This window comes from Cucurbitaria berberidis, assembly GCF_010015615.1.
Source record: "Cucurbitaria berberidis CBS 394.84 unplaced genomic scaffold K460scaffold_3, whole genome shotgun sequence".
Lineage (NCBI taxonomy): Eukaryota > Fungi > Ascomycota > Dothideomycetes > Pleosporales > Cucurbitariaceae > Cucurbitaria > Cucurbitaria berberidis.
In genome coordinates, this window is record NW_024468937.1 from 5923023 (window position 1) to 5945921 (window position 22899).

At 51.6% G+C, this 22899-nt stretch overlaps 10 protein-coding genes across 10 annotated transcripts; 5 read left to right on the forward strand and 5 right to left on the reverse strand.

Annotated features, from left to right (window-relative positions):
- Nucleotides 1–775: 775 nt before the first annotated feature.
- Nucleotides 776–2385, reverse strand: K460DRAFT_367463 (WD40 repeat-like protein). The gene is made up of 2 exons (XM_040933583.1): nt 2325–2385; nt 776–2151 (listed from the first exon to the last, which is right to left on the reverse strand). Exons 1-2 carry the CDS (start codon nt 2329–2331, stop codon nt 1127–1129), a joined length of 1032 nt encoding a protein of 343 aa, XP_040789285.1. The 5' UTR covers nt 2332–2385; the 3' UTR covers nt 776–1126.
- A 130-nt stretch (nt 2386–2515) lies between these two features.
- On the forward strand, nt 2516–3786 carry K460DRAFT_282705 (uncharacterized protein; the record flags this gene model as incomplete). Its single annotated transcript, XM_040928589.1, has 3 exons — nt 2516–2804; nt 2857–2957; nt 3100–3786. The coding sequence occupies 3 exons, from the start codon at nt 2516–2518 to the stop codon at nt 3784–3786; spliced, it is 1077 nt and encodes a 358-aa protein (XP_040789286.1).
- Nucleotides 3787–4315: 529 nt separating this feature from the next.
- On the forward strand, nt 4316–5980 carry K460DRAFT_286508 (uncharacterized protein; the record flags this gene model as incomplete). Its single annotated transcript, XM_040928896.1, has 2 exons — nt 4316–4518; nt 4573–5980. 2 exons carry the CDS (start codon nt 4316–4318, stop codon nt 5978–5980), a joined length of 1611 nt encoding a protein of 536 aa, XP_040789287.1.
- A 556-nt stretch (nt 5981–6536) lies between these two features.
- On the forward strand, nt 6537–7052 carry K460DRAFT_406916 (NADH:ubiquinone oxidoreductase 11.6kD subunit; the record flags this gene model as incomplete). Its single annotated transcript, XM_040937010.1, has 2 exons — nt 6537–6823; nt 6968–7052. 2 exons carry the CDS (start codon nt 6537–6539, stop codon nt 7050–7052), a joined length of 372 nt encoding a protein of 123 aa, XP_040789288.1.
- Nucleotides 7053–9770: 2718 nt separating this feature from the next.
- K460DRAFT_377872 (glycoside hydrolase family 7 protein) lies at nt 9771–11190 on the forward strand (the record flags this gene model as incomplete). The annotated part of the gene is made up of 2 exons (XM_040935023.1): nt 9771–10068; nt 10121–11190. 2 exons carry the CDS (start codon nt 9771–9773, stop codon nt 11188–11190), a joined length of 1368 nt encoding a protein of 455 aa, XP_040789289.1.
- Nucleotides 11191–11550: 360 nt separating this feature from the next.
- On the reverse strand, nt 11551–12792 carry K460DRAFT_286786 (uncharacterized protein; the record flags this gene model as incomplete). Its single annotated transcript, XM_040928927.1, has 1 exon — nt 11551–12792. The coding sequence occupies one exon, from the start codon at nt 12790–12792 to the stop codon at nt 11551–11553; it is 1242 nt and encodes a 413-aa protein (XP_040789290.1).
- A 935-nt stretch (nt 12793–13727) lies between these two features.
- Nucleotides 13728–14781, reverse strand: K460DRAFT_285498 (DUF1753-domain-containing protein; the record flags this gene model as incomplete). Its single annotated transcript, XM_040928820.1, has 2 exons — nt 13728–14663; nt 14740–14781. The coding sequence occupies 2 exons, from the start codon at nt 14779–14781 to the stop codon at nt 13728–13730; spliced, it is 978 nt and encodes a 325-aa protein (XP_040789291.1).
- Nucleotides 14782–15545: 764 nt separating this feature from the next.
- K460DRAFT_377875 (P-loop containing nucleoside triphosphate hydrolase protein) lies at nt 15546–17993 on the reverse strand (the record flags this gene model as incomplete). Its single annotated transcript, XM_040935024.1, has 2 exons — nt 15546–16683; nt 16735–17993. 2 exons carry the CDS (start codon nt 17991–17993, stop codon nt 15546–15548), a joined length of 2397 nt encoding a protein of 798 aa, XP_040789292.1.
- Nucleotides 17994–18381: 388 nt separating this feature from the next.
- On the forward strand, nt 18382–20843 carry K460DRAFT_406921 (Sec1-like protein; the record flags this gene model as incomplete). Its single annotated transcript, XM_040937011.1, has 7 exons — nt 18382–18415; nt 18481–18518; nt 18572–18659; nt 18710–18856; nt 18912–19114; nt 19167–19808; nt 19860–20843. 7 exons carry the CDS (start codon nt 18382–18384, stop codon nt 20841–20843), a joined length of 2136 nt encoding a protein of 711 aa, XP_040789293.1.
- A 193-nt stretch (nt 20844–21036) lies between these two features.
- On the reverse strand, nt 21037–22090 carry K460DRAFT_129195 (uncharacterized protein). The gene has a single exon (XM_040926670.1). It carries the CDS (start codon nt 21735–21737, stop codon nt 21231–21233), a length of 507 nt encoding a protein of 168 aa, XP_040789294.1. The 5' UTR covers nt 21738–22090; the 3' UTR covers nt 21037–21230.
- Nucleotides 22091–22899: the final 809 nt, after the last annotated feature.

Consider the following 22899-nt stretch of genomic DNA (forward strand, 5'->3'; position numbering starts at 1 on the left):
GGAACTTTTGTCGAGATGCCGATCCGATGGTGGATGACTAAGCTGTGCATGGTGCATCACATCAACATCCACCATCCGTAGAGTCAAACACAGCTCACGTGTATAATTTTTCTTGCAGCACATACGCTTACACGGATATCTGCGCTCTCGAAAGGTTCCAAGAGGCACACTAGGAAATGGCTACAGATAGAGTACATAAGGACCTCATTACGAGTTCGTCGTGGAGGGCGATTGTCGATGCACCGTACTATTAGTCGTCTTAGGTGTACCAGCGTGCAAAGAAACACTCTTATCATATAAAGAATACATTGTCAGAGCCTATTCTGGCTAGTCTCACACCATTGTGAAGAGAACGCGAGTCGCTCTATCACTTGCACAGAGGCTCGAAGACTTCCACAATATACCACAGAATACATGAAACATGACCGGGGGCGGGCAATATGCTGGGATTTCTCTTGAGAAGCTGCCATGTGGTCATTTTGGTTTAGAGTCGTTGAACAACAATCAAGAGAAAAAGATCACATACTAAACCAAAGCGTTGAAAGACCAACAAGCAGATGAATGGAGCCCAAGACTTTTTGATCATCTATAAAAGCGAAAAGGAAAGCTGCCTGGTCCGAAAACCAGGCCGAGTGAACATCCCAGATTATAGTGTAGCTACTTTCCTGATTTAGATGCAAGATAGTGAAATATATATGTGTATGTATTCAAGAGAAAGCTCATTATTTTCTCTTCATACTTCTCTCAGTAAGTTGGTGAGTCCATGCGCTCTTTGCTCGGGCTTTTGTATGTGGACATGCACAAAGTGCAGGGGCGAAACCCCAACCAACGGACCGGAAATGTAGAAGAGTTTGTTTTCGCGACTAGGAAACTGATTGCGCAAGACCGTGTCCTGTACCTTGGGGGTTTGATAGCGACTGTAAAACCATTGACGTTATTGCAGTCCTAGAGCAAGGGTCAGGAGGCGGTCAAATGTAAGTGGAGTATTAGTCTTATGCGATGCACGTGTTGGAAGGCTGCTTGAAGGTATTCGTAATGTTTTGGTATAAAAGTATGGTATTGTCTTCTTTCCCAGATCGCGCCACATGAACGCCAAACTCCACCTCTTCAGTAATCTTTTTCACCTTTACTTCTTCTTGCCTTGTGCTTCCGTTGCGCTCAGCTCGCGGATGAAGACCTTCGTAACGCCATCAGGGACATCATCCACGCCATCTTCGAAGCCCGGGCTGACACCAACGGCAACATATTTGCCGTCGCTAGAGAAGTCGATGGTCTGGACGCTTGCGGGGAATTTCTGGTACTGTCTTATCCTCCTTTTTGCAACGGCATCCCAAAGCGCGACTACGCCGTCACCACCTCCTGTGGCAAAGGTGCCGTGGACTGGATGATATGCCAGTGCGTGAACCGGGTACACAACGTCTTGCCCGTCGACTGCTTGCCTGTGGCACTTGAAGGCGTATTTCCGCGATTGCGACTCTTCCGACGGGTCAAACCACTCAACTGCCACACGTCCCTCGATACTGGAACTCGAGTATCCTGCGTCGTTGGGCATACATGCTACGGCGCGCGTCATGTACTTCATCGAGCTCTCTCGTTGCTGCCACGGCTCTACGCCCACATCTTGTCCTCCGCCTCTCTGCGCTGCACCTGCCAGCTGATCTAGTTCGTAGATATTGACTGCTCGGCTAGCCATTGCGACGACTAGTTTCGTGTGGGATGCGGAGAGCGAGAAAGGCTTGGAAGGGAGACGGACGGAGGAGAAGTCGCCCGGCCGCGAGAGGTCGTGAAGATGTAGGGTTGAGTCCCAGGATGCGGAGATGAGGAGGTTGTGCGCTGCTGAGTACAGAATGTTGCGGACGCCTTGAGAGTGAGTGGACATGATGGTTTGCTCGCCAGTCTCGAGGTCAATCCTCCGTACCTCCCAGTCCAGCCCACATATGAAAGCCTCGTTGTCGTCGCGCCCAAAACATACGTCTAGTACTGGTGCGGGAAATTGGAACTTTTGCAACAGCTTGCCGCCGGGTTCAGCGTGCGTATCGTATAGGTAGACATGCCGATCCCAGGATGCGACTAGCAGTCGTGTCGGGTTGTTGGTCGCAAACTTGACAGAGGAAATGGGCTCGGTGGGGTTCTGCGCAAGCTCGAATTGGCCTATCCCAGTTAGTTTCCCTTCTTGACACTGCGCTTGGAAGTTTAGGAAGCGCTGTAGCCGTATGAGCCGTATGAGGAGTATAAGACGTTGTAACGTAATATATGCATGATAGATAACGCAGGACTACGAGTGCTAGAAGGTCAATGCTATGGACCTGGATACGTGTACTTACTTGACATATTGACGGAGGGAATGCGAATCGTCTTCGTAAGGGTTGAGAGCTCGAGTTGAAGCTCAGACTTCGCGAACCAAACAAATGTCGGGGCAAGTTGTTCCTGCGCCGAAGCCCCTCCGAAGCCCCTCCAAAGCCCCCGCCGTTGCTCTACTTTTTGTCTCTCAAGGCCAGTCTTTACAACACAAAATATGCCGTTCGCGCAGCTGGTGATAGGGCCACCGGGCTCTGGGAAGTCGACCTATTGCGATGGTATGCAGCAGTTCATGGGCGCAATCGAGCGCAAGTGCTCCGTCGTCAATCTCGACCCCGCAAACGACCACACTTCCTATCAGCCGGCAGTGGACGTGCGGGATCTGGTTACCATAGACGAGATCATGGAGCAGGAGTCTCTGGGCCCAAATGGCGGAGTCCTGTTTGCGCTGGAAGAGCTAGAGCACAACTTCGACTGGCTGGAAGCGGGCTTGAAGGAACTCGGAGGTTCGCGGCAACACCACAATACGGAGGAGGAGAGTCGTTGACATCGTGCTAGATGAATATATCCTCTTTGACTGTCCCGGCCAAGTCGAGCTCTTCACGCACCATGGATCATTGCGGAACATCTTCTTTCGCCTTCAAAAACTTGGGTATCGAGTATTCGGCCACCGCCCACCACCTACAACATGAAGCTAACATTCCAAAGCTCGTCGTCGTACACCTGACCGATTCCATCATCATCTCGCGACCGTCATTATATGTTTCATCGCTGCTACTCGCCCTGCGCAGCATGCTGCAGATGGACCTCCCTCATTTGAATGTCCTTACCAAGATCGACAACCTGCGAAATTACCCGAACCTGCCGTTCAACCTGGACTTTTACACCGAAGTACAAGATCTGCAGTACTTATTGCCACACCTTGACCGCGAGCAGACATCTGGTATTCCAGGCCCGACAACAGCTGGCACGAAGCATGACATGGACGTGGATGATGATGAACCGACATCTAAGTTCTCTGCGCTCAACAAAGCGATCGTTGAACTGGTGGAAGACTTTGCCCTCGTAGGCTTCGAAACGCTCGCGGTCGAGGACAAGAAGAGCATGATGACGCTCTTGCGCGCTATAGACCGCGCCGGCGGTTTCGCAATGGGCGGGGTAGAAGGCGCAAACAATACAGTTTGGCAAATGGCTATGCGTGAAAATGGGGCGACCATGGATGCTCGCGATGTGCAGGAGAGGTGGCTGGACAGGCGAGACGAATTGGATGAAGAGGAGAGGAAAGCCTGGGAGGATGAGACCAAGATGATGAAGGACCCGCCGCCGCAGGAAGCCCAGCGACCTCCAACTGCAAACGCATCGCACACCGCGAATGCACCAAGGAGAGGAAAAGACGAAGACAGTGACGATGACATGAACGACTTGGAGGAAATGCGGCAGTACATGGAAAAGAGGGAAGATGGTGGAATCAACATCGTCAAGAAGTAGACGACAAGGTCTAGATTTATGTCCTACCATAATCAGAGTGTTCATTCGAAAACGACAGCCTCTGACTGATCAGAGTACGGACTGTTTAGTTTGGATTCACTTTTCAGACGCGCAACTCGCGGCGCGAATATGACTGAAGTCATTGAGGGTATGCCTGAGTGCTTCGATTGGGAACGAAGAGAGAGAAGATTGGGCGCAGGCGGGCGTATGTGGCGCACAGTTCCCAGGTGAAACTAGTGGACTATGCTGAGATATGGCATATCGGTAGTCGAGGGTGAAAACTCGAGCCCAGGTTAATGTTTGGCAGAAGTGACCGCAGTGAAACTATGTTTTCTACCTAAATACGGGGCGCTTTTGTCCCTAGACTACGCGTCGCGTCGGTGAATGGCCGTACGCGCCCGACAACGTATTAGAAGAATAGATCGAATCTAGTGCAGTCTGCCAGCAGCACTATGTTTCACCCTTGGCGATATTTCTACATTACTCTACATGCCTGAAACCGTTTACAAAGACTCAACTAATTGCACACATGCTTAAGCGCAAGCCCTCCCATGACTTTAGAACCGGCCCCCACGTGTCGATATACGGCGATGACCGCACGCCGATGACGTCCAAGCGCAAGCGACTCTTCCGTCCCAAGAACAACAACAAACAGGTGTGGATACCGGAAAAGGATCGCGATATGAGCGAACTGCTAGAGTTTGTTTTACAGCATGAAGAGGCTTTCAAAAAGTGAGTCGAGGACGAGCTGTTGCCCCATTCTTGGAAAGCTAACACTTTGGAAAGCCAGTATCGCCTTGCATCTCTCTATGCAGACTTCCGACAACAACTCGAGATAAACCCCGAGGGATACCATGCGAACATTGCAGCATGGACGAAGGCACTTACCGACGCTTCACGGGCAGGCGTCATACCAATGCAAGGCAGCACACACGACCTGTTGAGCATTCGAACCGCAGACGAGCTCGCGCGAGCATTACAACATCCACAGTATGGGAAGCCGACATGCTTGCCCGCGGTGTTTCATGAGGCGGTACAGAAGAAGGAGATGATACCCCGCAAAGACTTTTTGAACTCGAAAGAGAGCATATACAAGACCTCCTGGATACCGTCGCCATGGACTGTGCTGCGGTGGGGCTTGAGGCAGGTTGGCGTTCTGGGACAGCTAAAGTCACCAGACAAGCTTGAGGTTGGGAACTTTGTGGTTGTGAAGAATATTGAGGTTGCTGCGGACGAGATCTTGAAGAAGATGAAGGAGCACACTTCGACTGCGGACCGAGTCTTGTCGAGGACAGACTTCCTCAAGCGCTTTTCAACCGCACTCAACCCTGCCGCGCCGCTTACTACAAACGATTTGGATATTCTCCTATTATTTCTAGCCCGAGACCGACAAGCGATATCGTACAATGCGCAGGCTATCAAATTCAAGCCTGAGAACGAACCGGTGCCTCTACCGGTTACAGAAGAAGACGCCGCTATCGCCAACCTCCGTGACACACTAGCGAACATCCACGCTCAAATACCACCGCTCATGGAGAAGATCACTATTGCCGATGCTGCAGCTCGGGAAGCAGTAGCTGCTAAACAAATGGTGCGCGCCAAAGCAGCCCTTCGCTCGAAGAAGCTTACCGAAAGCGCCCTCGCTCAACGCTCCGATGTCGCCCTCCAGCTTGAAAGCGTGTACACAGACCTTCAGAAAGCAGCTGACCAGGTCGAAGTTGTCGAGGCCATGCGTGCTGGTGCCGCTGCACTCAAGGGCCTGAATGACAAGGTCGGCGGGGCGGAAGGTGTACAGGGTGTTGTTGATGCAGTTAATGAACAGATGGCTACCACGGAAGAGATCACAAATATAATCAATGAGACTAGTCAGCCTCTCGATGAAGCTGAGATTGATGATGAGTTTGAAGCCTTGGAAAAGGTGGAGCGGGAGAAGCAGGAGCACAAAGAGGCGGAGAAGACCGCGGCGAGGCTGGCAGAATTGCAAAAGGCGGAGAAGAAGCGAATAGAGAAAGAAGCAGAACGGCAAGCACAACAGGATCATGAAGCAGAACGAAAAGTGCAGAAGGAAAACGACAAGACGGAGGAGAAAGTCGACGAGGCGTCCCTAGGGCTTTCAAGGCTCTCTTTTCATCAGCCGGGGGATGAAGAGATGAAGGATGCTGAGGAAGAGAGGCGTGTCCCATTGCCAGCGTAAATCCCTACTAATCGATCTTTGTCTGGCCCATTTCTTCTTGCATAGCAGTGGCGTTTACTGGCAAGCCTCGAGATAGTGCATGGACATAGTATATACCGAAAGTCAGGCACCTAATTGAGCTACATAGTAGCCACCAACATTACACTATTCACGCCCATGAGATTGATGTTACCTTGGCTGAAGTATTGAAATGTAGTGTAGTTGGCCGTCAGGTAATGTGCGCTGAACTTTCAACTGGCTGGCCCATGTTCGAGCAACAACACTTGTTGGCCCATCTATTTGTCCTATCACCTGAAACCAATGTATACCTTCAGCTTCCGCCGGAGCGAGGGAGCTCTCTGGCGTCCCTCAATTGGCGTTACTTCTTGCTTCTTTCCGATCCACTAAACTCCATTGAGCTCCGCTGCCAAGCCCGGTCGCGAACCTCTAACCTCGCATCAGACTCCACCGCCATCACCAACCTGCATACACCTCACCAACCCTGTCCCGCCCTACGGGTTACTGCAAACAATCCTGCAATTCTTCGACGACCCGATCTTATATTCCGCGAATACCAATGCAGTCCCTCCGCGCCGCCACGAGCGGCTCCCGTGCCTTAACCACCACTCGCCAGTCAACTCTCCGATACCCAGTATCCTTCACAGGCGGCCGCACGTTCTCGCAATCATCAGCTGTAAGGGGAGGTGGCCATGAATCTCACTACGATCCCCCATCAGGATGGCTGTTTGGCGTCAAGCCGGGGGAGCAGTATGAGAAGGAGGGGTGGGAGAACCTGATGTACTGGGGGTTTGGCGGCGCGTGTGCATTTGGAGTTATTGCTTATGCGTTCAAGCCTGATACTAGGTACGTTTTAGAGAGCTACGGAGAGTTTGCACAAGTGGGTTGTGCATGGCTCAATTGCTGCAGACAATTGGCGCAGACTGGGGGCATAGACCACAAAGCAGTAAACTTTGGACCAAAAAGTCAACAAGGCTGACATCCGAATAGCATCCAAACCTGGGCTTTAGAGGAAGCGCGACGACGGCTCGAAGCGGAGGGAATCCTACCCGACCCGGATAATAAGAAAGATTAGACGAGGTTCGAAAGGCGGAGCGATAGACTTCAAGAACAGACAATACTTGACAGCTGGGTGTCGATGAGAGTGTATATATGTGGGGCAGCGACAGGCGGCAAGATTCCTTTATGGCATAGGCTCTGTTGAGTCGGGCGGCTGGATATCAGCCGATGGTTATTTTGCAATAGCATTGAATGTTTGACATCTTGTGGGTTTTGAGTATATGTGATGATTTATGTGGGACGTAGCAACGTCACACGAACGTAGACGGAAGACTAGGGGTTCAGTTACGTTTCACTCCTCTTAGAGCCTTGACTGATCACCACATAGTAGAGTTATACAGACGAGCTGTTCTCATTGCAATGATTCTCGGATTTCTTTCACGCTCGACGGGATTGTAGAGACGCACATGCAGGAGTCGTACACCGCCGGAGACGTAATATATCTCTTTCATCTCATAACGAACTCAAACTCCGGCCATTTACTTCTTCGGATCGATGAGATCGATGGAATTCAAAGGAGGGCGATGGACTCTACTGTGCCGGAATTGATCAGAGGCTACAATACAACTGGCGAAGAAAAGGGTGAATGAAATGGGTCCTGACCTATGCTGTAGAATAACTTTGCCTGGAGGCGATGACCCCACGCGCCAAGAGCGGGATACATCTCATGACACGTCGCCATGCTTGCCTCTTCTGATTGATCTCGTGCGTTGCGCCTCAAGCTCTTTGGGCATGCTCACACCCTCTTACCTCCTCAACACGAACATCTCCGCACTCAAAATACCTCAGAGGACCAGCGATAACTCAACTAGAGCGTAGGCGCTTTGGAAACCCTCTTATGGAAACATCCAACGTGTGGTGCTATCCAAGGTTTGCCTGCTACTTACAACCGAACAATCGCATGCATAGCATGCTCATAGAAGTTCCAATGGCGGGAAGGAATCAAGATTATCACAGCGAGGGTGAGCATGAACGAATACCGAAGCGCGGGATTCACCCCGAAGTCTTCTACGCACAAGCAATAGGCCAGCTCGACGGTTACATCAAGATTGCGGCTCAACTGTCTTGAACCCGGTCACAGTATAGTAAACTCACGTAATTCGCCAGCCTCTGAGTGATGATGGCCGCCTACCTGGATTTCAGTTGCCCTAGACCGATGCCGCTCGCGTTCTGGTGTGAAGTTCATATCGAGTGGCCGGAATTTATATTGCCCGCCCGATACTTGATTAGGCTGAACTCGACTCTGGGTCCACATCAAACTACCTGGCAGCTCAGTGACATTGTACAGAATGACGATAAGGGTTTTTGGACCTCGTAAGGGTGGCCCACGAAAACAGCTAGATATACACGAAGGAAGAACTTCCAACATCCGACATGTACTCTTCCATCAACCGGCAAGCTGTACCTACACGAAGCGAACGATCATCCCTAGCGAAAGAATCCTGGTCAACAAGGTAATGAGCGCTAAAACGTATCCGAGGCTTCGGCACGATGCCACTTTGCGAAGATTTCAGGGTGCGCCGATTAAGCTTCACCCATTGCACGGTCTGTTCTTTGAGGCATCTCGTCCCGTTTTCTCCGGAGGCGTCGGTGCACTTGCTATGATTTACGCTTCAGCGAGGCTTCGCACCAAGACTCTCATCATTCGATCATCCGGTGTTCACCGTTCCACGCGGACCTAGTCAAACGATGATGCTTCATAGATTACCTTGGGAGACTACCGAGTAGGTGCAGTGTGATGCCTCACCAGGTAGAAATCGGCCCCCAACCCCCATCTGCGAGTACCACCGCCGGATGATGAAGGCAGAGGTCAAGTGAGTTTTGCCGCTGTGCCACCCAAGAGAAGCAAGTTACCTGAGGGTCTTGGTCTCTAGTCCGAAAACCGTCATCCAGGAAAGGATGATGAGCCTCATGACCTTTCCCGCAGATTACTTTCCGCATCCAGACCGGAGAATCTTTCTAGAAGCTTCCTTGCTATCTGTAGACCGAGGTGGTCGAAGCAATCTATCTCACCCCGGCTATGAAACCACTAGGGTCAGGAATATCGATACGTACATTGTCAATGAGTTGAAGGCCGATGTTCACAAAGACGTGATGCGTCTCTAGCTGGTATAAACTTCCACAAATAATCAGTCTACAGCCGACAGGACCCAACTCATGAGTAGACAATGGCACTTGGGGCAACTACAACATTGTGCACGAAGATCACAGTCGAAATCCGGATGCAGTGATTCATTTCTTCGCCTCCTGACATAGGGTTTGGCTAGTCATTGTCAAATTGGGCCGGGGATTGAATAGCAACTACCAATCAGATCTTGAGGCCATAGTGTATGGTAGGGAGGAGCTCCACATACCTCTCCAATCATGGTTTCACTGACTATCTCCTCTAGGCAGTAATGCTGGACATAGTGGCGCACAGATCTCTCCGCAATACCCCAAACTACCCCACGATCAAAGTACGACTAGGTGTCTTCATCTACTCTTCATTACTTTGGCACTTCTAGTGCTCTTCTGCACTCCCGATGAACCGCAGCTCTCCTGACATTGGTGACGATGGCCTCGGTCGAAGCCAGGGATGCAAATCTGCTGTACCTTGCAATAATCTGCAGTCATATGGGTACATTCCCAATGTACCGCGTATAGTGCTCGACAGGTTTGAGGTCTCTATATAAGGTCTACCACGGCGGTCGAAAACTTCCATCATCCAACAACAGTCATTCACCCAAAAGCCAAAATGTACAGGTCTCTCGCCCTCGCATCGCTCTCCCTCTTCGGGGCCGCCCGCGCTCAGCAGGTTGGCACGCAGCAGACTGAGACTCACCCCAAGATGTCTTGGAAAACCTGTACTGGTACCGGTGGCAACAGCTGCACGACCAAGTCTGGGTCCGTTGTCCTCGACGCCAACTGGCGATGGTCCCACGTCACCAGCGGATATACCAACTGCTTCGATGGCAACTCGTGGAACACGACTTCTTGTCCTGACGGCACCACTTGCACAAAGAACTGTGCTATCGATGGTGCTGATTACTCTGGTAATTATATTCAGACCCTCTATATGGAGGAACACAAATTCACATGGTTTAGGTACCTACGGTATCACCACCAGTAGCGACGCTCTTACCTTGAAGTTCGTCACCAAGGGCCAGACCACGACCAACATTGGCTCGCGTACCTACCTCATGGAAACCGACACCAAGTACCAAATGTTCAACCTCATCAATAAGGAATTCACGTTTGATGTTGATGTCTCCAAGTTGCCTTGCGGTTTGAACGGTGCTCTATACTTTGTCGAGATGGCTGCCGATGGTGGTTTGAACAAGGGCAACAACAAAGCTGGTGCCAAGTATGGAACCGGCTACTGCGATTCTCAGTGCCCTCACGACATCAAGTTCATCAACGGTGTCGCCAACGTCAAGGGATGGAACCCCTCTCCCAATGACCCGAACGCAGGACAAGGTGAGATCGGGGCTTGCTGCCCCGAGATGGACATCTGGGAGGCCAACTCCATATCCACTGCTTACACTCCCCATCCATGCAAGGGCTCTGGTCTGCAAGAATGTACGGGCACGGCGTGCGGTGATGGTGACAACCGCTATAACGGCATCTGCGACAAGGACGGCTGTGATTTCAACAGCTACCGCATGGGTGTCCAGGACTTCTATGGCCCAGGCAAGACCCTCGACACGACTAAGAAGATGACAGTCGTCACTCAGTTCATCGGCTCTGGCTCCAAGCTCTCTGATATCAAGCGCTTTTACATTCAGGACGGCAAAGTCTTCAAGAACTCCGACTCGACTGTCTCAGGCGTCACCGGTAACTCAATCACTGACAAGTTTTGCGATCAGCAGAAGAAGGCCTTTGGCGACACCTCGTCGTTCAAGACCCTGGGTGGTCTCAACGAGATGGGTGCTTCGCTTGCCCGTGGTCACGTCTTGGTCATGTCGCTCTGGGACGACCATGCCGTCAGCATGCTCTGGCTCGACTCCACCTACCCCACCACTGCTGATCCCGCGAAGCCTGGTGTTGCCCGTGGTACCTGCGCCACTGACTCTGGCAAGCCTGAGCAGGTTGAGAAGGACTCGCCCGGTGCGACGGTCATCTACTCCAACATCAAGTTTGGTCCTATCGGCTCTACTTTCGCTCAGCCCGCATAGATGGATTAACTAGCGGGAGGAGATGTAGATGAAATGGGCGGTTTGGAGACGGCTCTGAAATTTGCCTGATGGAACGACTTTCGCTTGTCCATACTTTCGCTTCACTCCAATTTGTATATACTTCAGGTGGTAGGAGAACAGTGCATATAGAGATCAACAGATTGCATTAGAAAAAGTCATTTCCCACACGCAAGTGAAGTTTCACCTTGTCCGTCCTTGCAAATGATCTATCCGGTCATCCAGTAAGTATCAAATATATACAGCCTACAACATGGCTATTAATTATCGGTAGAGTGTCCAGGAGACCTGATGAGTAGCATCTCATGCCAGTCGATTCCTCTCTGCGTCCATCTTAACCAGCTATTCAGGAACAATGCTCGACTCCCCAAGCTGAGCGTCTTCATCCCGCCGTTGTGCTTCTTTTTCACTCTTCGTTCTCATAAATGACCTGTAGATTCGTGACCGTGAAGCACTTCGCGCTCTTGTATCACTCTTCCCATCCTCTCCATCTACGGACTCAAACGACCTCCTGATGTCTCCGGCTTGCAGTTGCGTTAATCGGAGTACATCCGTCGTCGCGTAGCCATGACCTTGCGTCGGTACACCATGGGCCCGCCAGCCCGTTTCGAACGGATTCCTGCCTCCGCCCAAGTCACGCCAAGTCTGTATCACCAGTCGCGCCTGCCCACCAGTTACGTGGGGGAACTGATGACACGTCACAGTCCAGTCTGTCGCACACGTCGAGCACATCTGCGTGAAGGCATACTTCCAGCCGCGGCGCACGACGTTGTCGATAGCAGCCATCAATCCCGTATGCCCATTCTCCGAGTCTCGATGTCCAGCGAGAATGTGTGGCAGTGCGGGCCAGATGTGTCGTAGGAGATTCTTGTTGCTCGTAGACCATGCTGGAAGGGTGACGGCCCAGGACGAATGGAGGAGGAAGTGGCCATGCACGATGCGTGCTTCGCATTGAAGTTTAGTCGGAACAGGAGTTTTGAAGACTTTGGCCATGGACGAGTGCGTGTACGAGAGCGCTTCAAGTGGGATTCCATGTTCCGGACCCCAGAGTTTGCGGTTGATGGCGAGGCGGATGTGGTGGTAGTATAGCATGTAGTCGTTGCCGTCGTGTAGATAGCTGTTGAACTCTGCACAGTCCCTTCTCTTCTCCTTTTCTGTAACTCTCGGTCCATCCCTTGCTCTCCACATATGAAATTTATCGCACCAAGCGCAGAACCAGTGGCCCGGAAACGCGCGCTCTACAACCGCTTCGATGGTCCTGCGTTTCTCAAAACGGGACTTGGAAGTGTCGATATACTTTGAGAGATGATTAATGCCTACAGCGTAGCAGATGAAGCGGCTAGAGAGACAAAAGGAGGCGGCTGAGGCGTTGTCAAGGTATAAAGTAATCTGCTGAACTAACTCGATCGGGAGACTTAGGATGGGTGCCTTTGGTGCCTGCTTGATAGTAGCAAGGGAAGTGGAGATCTCCATATTGTAGTCAGACTCTGAGCTTGTCTTTGGCGTCTGGGCGTCCGATGCAGAATCATTGATCGAAGTGCGTGATCTCGAAGAGTTGCTCATAGATCGGCGGAAGAGACCCATACTGCCGTTCCTTGTACCGACTCTTTTGTGATGGCATAAATGTCTTTATACCACCCAGAGTAGATCTATAGCTTAGTGATGGAATTGCTGTATGATAGTAGTGCAAGACTGTGATTGCGAATGAAGTGACGATAGGACATCTAGGGCACTGCCTTAGAGACGTATGAGTATGCCTCTGTATGCCGCTGAATCTTGAAGTTTGTTGAAAAATTTCGAGCGCGCGCACCACGGAAGGTATGACAACTGTTGCATACCGGAGCGACAGCGCCAACAGTTCTTATCAGCCACTCTCAGCAACTCAGCCTCGGCGCCATAGCCGACAGATGACAGCAGCATGAGCGCACTAAGCATCACGCAAACCAGGCACGAGTCGCGGCTGAGATAAGATACTAGAAACAGCGACAAGGAACGCAGTTAACTTGAGACACTCGCGCGGTCAAGTGAGTGGCCGGGTAGTCATTCACCTGATCTGCGTGTACTAGCTGAAAGTGACTTAGCGCACCTTTGGCGACTCGGCAGAGCTGTAGTATCAACGTGCTCATCGGCCGCTAGCAAGTACGTACAGAAACTTGGGCCTAGCCCTTCAATAGCGGGAGAAGTGACCAATCCATGCCGAATAGCGGAAAAGCGCTGCTTCTGTGACAGGGTGATACGAAGCATATGATACTGTGATGGAATACTGACAACATGTCCAACGCTATGCTATACGCCTGGGGTGGAAACAGTGTCCACAAAAAATATACAAGGAATCGTCTTTACGCGATTCTTCCAAAATGTCCCAAGCTCTTTCAAACGTATAGTCCTGGAGGGCTGCTTATTACAATTAAACACTTTGCTCACTCCAGGCGCCCTTTCATCACCCATTACACGCAACTAACTGGCGCAGCCATCCCTACTCCGCGTTGTGATTTCTCTGGACTTTATGGAAGCCTGGTCTACCGCGGAAGTTCAACGCTCAAGTTGAGCTGCGGGACTGGCGGCCCAGTTCCAGACCGACGTCTCCTCTCGCGCTCATTGAATCCAATCGGCTGCTCTAATTGTCCAGTCTTCTTGAATTTGCCACCAACACCACGCATCCAATCCTCCCCCTCATCAGCACCAAGCCAGTACTTGGGTGCACCGCTCAACATGACTCGTCCGAGCTTGCCCTTCCAGCCATTGCCCTCGTCTTTGCCCTCTTCGAAAGGATTCTCGGCCAGGTCATTAGCGGTAGTTTGCATGTTATTCGAGGTGTACCACGCAGCGGAGGAAGCGTTTGCGGCAATGTGTTGTCTTAGGCATTGGCGCGCGAAAGCCAACATGATGAAAACAAAGTAGACGCGCAGCGCCCAGAACCCGGAGATGAGGGAGATGCTCATGATGCTGCCGCTCTGGAAGACAGCGTTGCCGAGTCCTGCGCCGGCGCTTCTTGTGCCTTGTCCAATCGCGATGGCGTTCTGGCCTGGTTGGATGCCCTCGGTCGGCGCGGCAACGACATGGACATGCGAGACGTTGTACTTGGGACTGGTGAATCCCGCGTTATCTGACATGCCGGGTGAGAGGGAGGAATTTTCATCGGGGTGCGCGGCGAGGGTGTAGAACCATGCGATGCCAAAGAAGGCGGTGTATAGCGCGTTGATGACCGAATCTAGCGCATAGAGATGCGCCAGCAGCACAGCCTCGAATGGACTTTGTAACCGAATGTGCTTGTATAGATATACTGTGGCAAGGAGGGCGACGGTCGAGTAGAGGTACATGGATAGTTGCCCGCCGTCGATGTGTGCGCCGGTAAGGAGGGCAAGAAGTCCATAGACTCCGGAGGCTTTGTTGATGATTTGCAAGAAGGTAATGATCTCTGCGCCGGTGCGGAGGGACATTTTCTGAAGAAACGTCTGCGAATGGGAGTCAGCCTCCGCCATGTTGCCGTGTAGTGTCTGCCATGGTCTGGTAGGCCATGTCTTGACATACCTTGGGGCGCGGGATCTCGAGGATGTGAGAAGGCGCCATCATGGTCGTGTTTGATCGTACAAGGACGTCCCCTCGCGTAGTGGAAAGAGGATGATGGTAGCAATACTCCGCTAGCTGCGACTGTTATGTGTGTGTACCTAGGAGAAAGAAAAGGTCGCGAGGTTGCCTTGGACCCTGCGGAAGCGCCGGTAGTTTTGCTCATCTCGCAGGGCTGACACTAAGCCCCTTTCCCCAACCACGGCACGTGCGCACCTACATCCTATTACATGTCGTCTCTTGACTGAGCACTGGCGCTTTGCTATGTACACACAAGTCTACAAACCGCAGCTTAAACCGCCTCCAATGCTCCTCGGCTCCAACGTATCAACGACGTTTTAGCTCGCGTGCAGCTGCCAATTTCAAACAGCTCCTCAGCCGCTCCATGGTAACAGCAAAGCATTGCGGGATTGCATGTGTATGAGGACTGAAACCCACCCCTACTTGCATCTACCATCTGTCCATCATCAACGAGGTAATTCACCTGTTGCTGCGAATGGAGGTGCCGAGTTTGTTGGTGGGAGTTCGTAGAAGATCTAGGAGAAGAAAGGGGAGGTACTCGTGACCTGCTTTGCAGCGAGGAGAAAATTTCACATTTACAGTTGGTAGTACAGGTCCTAATACCGCTATGTCTTCCAGAGTACGCCAGATGATGCTCGATACGTTGTCGCCCGATAGACCTACGATTGAAATGCGCCCAAAATCCAGACATCCAGCTAGGTACGCTCCCTAACATGCAATAATCACAAGTGTTCATACAACTACAGCGGTCATATGCTGGACTGCGGCGTTGGAGAATTTGATAGACCAGGTGTCCGGTGCTTTAGCAGATCCCCAACTTCATCTGCAGGTTCAGCCAAAGGCTCCTCCGGATATTCCCCTACGTCGTCCGACAATGGACTAGGCTTAGCAAACGCCGCTGCATCATTGATAATATCGTTAGCTTCCTCCGGCATTCCAGGTGGCGCAGGAATTTGATGGCCTTCCATCTGCTGAATCACAGCATCTTCACCCTGCTCGTCCAAATCTTTCCTCGCCTTCTCTCTGTCCTTCCTCATTCTCAATCTTGCTTGCTCAACGGAGGAGAACTCTGTTAGCGTCTTTTCAATCTTATCCTCGACTAGCTTTTTTGTATAGTTGGCGAGTGTCCTTGTTGTAAAGACGTTCGGGAAGCGGTAGCTCAGCCAGAGGTAGCATACGACCATCTTATGAAGCTGCTCAAGCTCATAGAGGTACGCTCGGCCGCCAGACGGTGGCCTATCCATTATGTTAAGCGGCAAAGGCTCCAAGTCAAGTAAATCTCCAGACTTTCCGTCAGCTATGCACTCGGCAAGTGCGCGCAGAAACTGCCTTTCGCCAACGTTTCTCATGTTGATGGGAGCAGCGCAGATCATGATACGATCCTGGACGCTCAAGTTTTTGATAGAGTGAATATTGTCAGCGATGGCTAGTTGATCCTTGAGCGCGCAAAGGTGAAAGCGAGGATGGATCTCGGATATTTCATGGAGTCGCAACATGATATAACTAAAAGGCGTGCCAGGCGGGAAATAGTTTGCAAAACGCTCAACTATGACAGACGGCGGGAAAAGGCCAGCCGACTTGATCTGCTCCGGTTCACGGTCCATGCCCATTTTCAGGTAGTCGTGGTCAACTTGGTCAAGTGTTGTGACCCATCCCACTGTCTCTTGTCCAGGCTTTTTCTCCGGCTTCTGGTCATCGAATCCAATAGTAGGGTCAACAGTGGTATCGGTGACAGGACTCTGTGAGGAATCATCACTGACTGCTTGGTGTGCAGTTCTATAGCGACCTGCACGGCCTGCAATCTGCTTCACTTCCGAGATCTGCAGAGGAACGTACTGCACGCCATTGCTCTTGATCGTCGATTCGAATATGACTCGCTTGATGGCACTACACTTGTTAGCCTGCCTGGGTTGGCCTTGCGAACATATTCGTACATACAGATTGAGACCCATGCCGATGGCATCGCTAGCCACCAGGAAGTCGTAGTCATTATCTGGGTCGTTGAAAAGGCGTGCTTGCTGAGCTCTTGTCTCTGGGGGAAGACTGCCGTAGACGATGGCACATTTCTTGCCTGTCTTTTTCTCAATCTCTCGCCGTAGCGCATGGATACCTAAGACTGTGAAGGCGACAATGCAGTCACCTTTTTCAAGGGTGTGAAGCTTCCCCATCAAACTTCGAGGCTGAACCTGAAGAGGCGTCAAGCGCTCGTACTCGTGTATGTGGACTTTGTCGCCAACAAGAGCGCAGAGCTCGCGCATCATCGGTACCGTTCGCGCTTCTCCACAGAGATGGATCTCTCTTGCTTGCAATCCGAAGAAGGCTTGGGTCCACGCCCAACCTCGATCTCGATGGTTGATCATTTGTATCTCATCGATGACAGCAACGTCGAAAGCTGTATTCAAGGGCGCCATTTCCACGGTACAGCTGAACATGGTTGGTCGGCCGCCCTGGGGCATGCGCTGCTCCTCGCCTGTGATGAGAGCGCATGGCTTGCCCTTTGCATTCAGGCGGGTATAAACCTCGTGTGCGAGGAGACGTAGTGGCCCGAGATATATGCCCGTCTCAGCTTCCTCGAGGCGTTTCAGGGCGTGGTATGTCTTGCCAGAGTTGGTGGGACCCACGTGCAAATGCACTGTGCGTGGAATTTCTCTTGTGGCCGGATACCACTCGGCGGGATAGCGCAGGTCTGCCACCTCTTTCTGGTTCTCCAGCTCTGCCGTGGTAAAGCGTCCGCCGCAGGTCTGGGCATAGAAGAGATATCGCAGGCGCGCCTCGAGCGTGCTCTTTCCCCGTGAATCTTCTCTGGCCAAAGTGAGCAACTCGGGCGTCGCTTGCTTGATCCACAGGTTGATGGAGCGCTCAAAGGTGAGCCATTCCTGGTCAAAGTCTTCGCGACTGAGCTGTAGGCTTTCGAGGAATTGCGGCTGGGCAAACTCTTCTCTGAGCTTCTGGAGTCGGTTGCGGACGGTGATGAAGAAGGCCGGGGCGGCTTGCGACTTTTGGAATCGGAATGGGTTGGAGGCACTCCCTCGGAGGGGATTGAAGTGGCTCTTGCCCACCAGGTGTGGGTTTTTGGCTACATCAGTTTTGTGCGCGACTTGTATACGGGGGAGGAGGCGTTTGAGTGTCGATGGTGGGCGGGCAGCAGAGGCGCAAAATAGACACAGCGAGTTCGGCCGCGCTGGCGGTCGAGGCATGCCAATGGTAGGGGAGAGGGAGAGGGAGAGGGAGAGGGAGAAGAATTAGAAAAGTGGGAGAATTAGTATAGGGTGCAGCAACATGAACGACATGATGGCTTGAGGAAAAAGTGAAGCCAAGGCCCAGTCGATCAGATATGCAGCCCTGCCATCCATCGCTGTCCGCGCCAGGGACCACCGCCGCCACCGCCGCCACTGTTGTCCGCCACCCGCTCCAACACTCTGCCAGAGACAGGCTAGGGGCCTCGAGGTGCGACGAGCTCCCCCACAATTCACACCTGCCCGCCGCCCAAGTCACAGCCAGCGCTGACCCTCTCGGCGACGCAGCAAACAGCCTCCAGAGCTCGTCTCTTACTCCCACGCGGCTCTGCTGTCGTATCCCGCCAACATGAGCGTCTCCATGATAGACATACAGCGAGACCGTATGTTTTATAGCTCGTCGCGTACTGTACCATGCATGACACAGCACAACTGACATGCGCTCCAGTCATTCTCAACACCATTCGCCAAACTACCCGCGGCGACGTACCAATGCCCCTCCCTCCCTTTCGCTCACGCATCACTAATGCCCCGCCCAGTGGAAGATCCTCATTGTAGACGAAGAAAGCCAGAAGCTCATAAACAACGTGGTCAAGGAAGATGACATCCTCAATACCAATATCACGAGTATGCGCCTTCTCATCGCCACAAACGCGGACGCTGTTGACCGCCCACAGACATCGAGCGTCTCGAGGAGCGCCGAACCACTCAAAGAGACATGGACGCCATATACATTCTCACGCCAAAGGCACACATTGTCGATTGTATAATGGCCGAGTTTGATCAGAGGCGGTACAGGGGCTTCTTCCTCATATGGACAACCTGTATGAGCTCTTCTCGGTGCCTAGCTACAGACATTCAAGGCTGATGACATCACAGTACTCCCGCCCCAGCTCAAGGAGCGCATCGACCGGTCGCAGATGGCTCGAGAGCAAATCAGAAGCTTTAGGACGGTACACCTCGACTACCACCCCCAAGAATCGCATCTCATCACTTTCCGGGACCCTTGGAGCTTCCCGATACTCTACCACCCAGAGTGCAATAACCTGGTTGTTCGGCATATGGAGGATATCGCTGAGAAAGTGGGCATCCCCATCTCGTGCCACAAACCTGCGTTAACCCAACCATGTCTAGATCACAGGAGTCTGCGTTGCGCTGGGCGAGTACCCCATCATTCGATACTACCGCCCACGGAATCCAACCCACGAGGCCAGTGTCCTCTGCTCACATCTTGCGCGCTTTGTTCAGGATAAGCTGGACATGTATGCCCAATTCAACCAAGACTTTCCTCCGCAGTCGAACCGGCCTCGGGGTGCTCTCTACATTACCGATCGATCCATGGATCTGATGGCACCCTTTGTGCACGAATTCACTTACCAGGCAATGGCGTTTGATCTACTTCCCATCCAAGATGGCGACAAGGTGACATACAGGACCGTCGTCAATGAGGAAGATCCTGAGGCAGAAGAGAAGGATATGGAAATCTCCGACAAGGACAGGATCTGGGTCGAAAACCGACATCGCCACATGAAAGATACCCTCGACAAGTTGATTAACGACTTCCAGAAGTTCATTGCTGATAACCCCCACTTTACAAACCAGGATGCTCAAAACGCCGCCGGTATGAATGGGTTGAATGCCATCAAGGACATGATTGCCGGACTGCCGCAATTTCAAGAAATGAAGGAGGCTTACTCGTTACACCTGACTATGGCCCAGAGATGCATGGAGATTTTCCAAAAACACAAGCTGCCCGATCTGGCGTCGGTAGAGCAGGTATGTAGAAAGCCATCTGTGATCAGGACGGGCTAATGAGTCTTAACGTAGTGTCTCGCCACTGGTCTCGACGAAGACTACCGCAAGGCCAAGAACATGGCCGATCAAGTCGTGCGAACGCTAGATGAAGGTGAAATCACGCCTGCAGATCGGTTACGCCTCATTGCCCTCTATGTCATTTTCAGAGATGGTATTCTACCGGCTGATCTGCAGAAGTTGCTGCTCCACGCACAGCTTCCTCCTCCCGATGGCGAAGTCATCCGCAACCTCGACCTCCTTGGAGCGCGAGTAGCCAGACAGTTAAAAGAGAAGAGAGAACCACCCCCACCTCTATTCCCACCTAAACCAGCACCACCACCGAATGCTGAAGACTATAGTCTGTCTAGGTTCAACCCAGCGCTGCAAGATATGTTAGAAGAACATGTTCGCGGCACCTTGCCCCAAGACGTATTTCCTTTTACAAAGATGTCGCCCGATGATGCGAGTATGATGCAAGACAACGCACCTGTGGCATCTCTCCGCTCCGCAAAGCCCACGTGGGCGAAGTCTCGTCTAGCGAGCGTAGAGCCACGACAGCGCGTCATTGTGTTCGTGGCCGGCGGCGCAACATACTCAGAAGCACGTGCCTGCTACGATATCTCCCATAAGACTTCAAGAGATGTCTTCCTTGTCACCTCGCATATGGTGAAGCCACAACTGTTCCTGCGCCAAGTCGGCGACCTTGGTCAGAATCGCCGTAATCTCCACTTACCTATCGATCAACCCCCTCCCACGGCACCAAAGCATTTGTTCGAAAAACCAGAGCCTCCGAAGCCAGCGCCGCCTCCAGCTGGTACAAAGCCAATACCGGGAGGCCTGCCATCAGGTCCAAGGGTAGGCGGGCCTAAGCCACCGACAGCCGCCATGGGCGCGATCAACTTGAACACACCCAAGCCAAGTCCAGCGCCGTCACAGAGCAGTGGGAAGCATAGCAAAGATGAGAAGGACAAAGAGAAGAAAAAGAAGAAGTTGCATCTGTTTTCTTCCAAGCATTAGTGAGACTGACGGTCTTGACAGGCCGTTGCATACTCTTTTGGCATTGTTCTGTTTTGTGCACGTTGATGATTAAGAATTTTGCATCACTTCAGCATGGCATGGCGTTGGATGGTGTGCGACCTTATGTCTAGAGATACCCACTGGTTGGGCTAGGCCTACAAAATCAGGCATGGGGTGTAGTAGATAGACGGATGCTCGGGGTTCCGCTCGCATATTTTGGCTAAAAAAAGATGGCAGAATTATCGAGTCTTCTTGTCTCTCTTAACGCCAATGAACTAGCAACATAGAGTTATTCGGCCGTCCCCCGTTCTTGCTCCCTCTCTCGAAACGAGATCACACAAATGATTAATATATCTAAACTCGTAGTATCGCCCAGGGACCATTCCATCAGTCCCTAACACCCCCCGCATAAAATTCCTCCACCCTCCTCTCAGGCGCGTAGTACTCTATTCCGCCCCTTGCCGCCCTTATACTCGCTTCTACTTCTCTCTTCTTGATCGCCTCCTGCACAAAAAGATCATAATTACTTCCTGTCGTCTGCTTGCTCGCAGCCGCTCTGTCCTGATACGCCGTTCTCTCCTCTTCGTCCACTTGCCTCAATTCGGCCAGTGAAGCCCTCTCACTAGCGGTTGGACCAACCATGTCGGCGCGCCGCCGGCCGGTAACAGGGTCGCGGCCAGCTACTTGACGTGCTTCTGCGAGGAGGTCGGAGGAGCCGCGAGGTGAGGCTGGACGCATTCGCAGAGTATTTGATGTTTGATTGTGTGAGGCGGAGCTTGCGGTTGTATTGGTTGATGTGGATTCTGGAATGGGATTGTGACCTGGGTGGTAGGGGTTTGTGTAGGGATTCATTTTCTTAGACGTGCCGCCGAGTCTACTGAGAAAAGATGGCATGTTGGAAGTTCTCGATAGTCTATAATTGTTGTGACGCGACGAGCCAAGTTCCGGGGACAATTTTCTAATTTTCTAATGCGAGAGCGATGCTTAAAAGTCTCTATATATCCCACCTCTTTTACTCCCCCTTCAAAGTATATGCGCAGTTCAAATACTAATATCGATCTCCGAGATTCGAGATTCGAGGTCGGTTCGTCGCTTGTGTTGTCAATAAAGACCAATTTGACTCCTCTTCTTTCAGTAATACACAAGGATACTGTGGGCTCGTCTTTCCAATAAGATTGTTAATGTTGCAAATGACTGTATGAGTAACATCATGGTGTTGCACGGCGTGCGGGTATTGTATAGGAGATCATGAGAGTATAAATGGAGGTTATTACCTAGAGTTTAGGCGGGCAAGCGGTTAGCGTAAGGCCGCCACCTAGGCAGCGCTAACGGTATTGAGCAATACGAGGCGACTGAGAAGGAGGAGGCAGTGGCAACTATGGATAATCACTACAAAATTCAGACAGTTTTTCTAGGCTACCACAAAGCTTCATTTGTTAGCATATACTAATAATGCGGCTTCCTCTTTTTTCTTTATTTCATCTTCGCCTTGAATATATCCTGTTAACTCTTTGAATCCTGCTTGAATTCCTTTGTCATAGTACTTAAACACACGAAGGAGTACTGTGGAAAATAAGTCCTAAAGTCACCAGATACAACATATGCTTGCTTACCCGAAACCACAGCATTGCGCCTAAGATCAGTCTCGCCATCACCTCGCGCTTCAAGGAACACGGCTGCTTCATCAATTATTGGAGTAGTTAGCTCTAGTTGGTACACTAGACATTCACTACAATCACAAACATCTCCACACTCAAAGCACTTTCACAGAACCAGCGATAGCTCAACTAGGGCGTAGGCGCTTTAGAAATCCTCTTAACAGCGCATAGGTTCAGCCTTGTTATTCGTCACCTTCTCTTGTTCATGTGCTTGCACAGATCACCTAACAAGCCTTTTAGCATCTTCGCCCAATGGTAGGTTATCGTTAAAGAAAGTCGCGTCAGCGTCATCAGGTGCTTTGAGTCTTTGAACCAGGAGCTGCACTCATTTGCCTGTCCCAATGGAATTTATAAATCTCTTTGAAGACGTGGTTCGCACGCCGCTCAGGGCACAAACT

Excerpts from the sequence above, each read along its gene's own strand:
- K460DRAFT_129195 (XM_040926670.1), bottom strand. The coding sequence starts at position 21,737 with ATGCCATCTTTTCTCAGTAGACTCGGCGGCACGTCTAAGAAAATGAAT.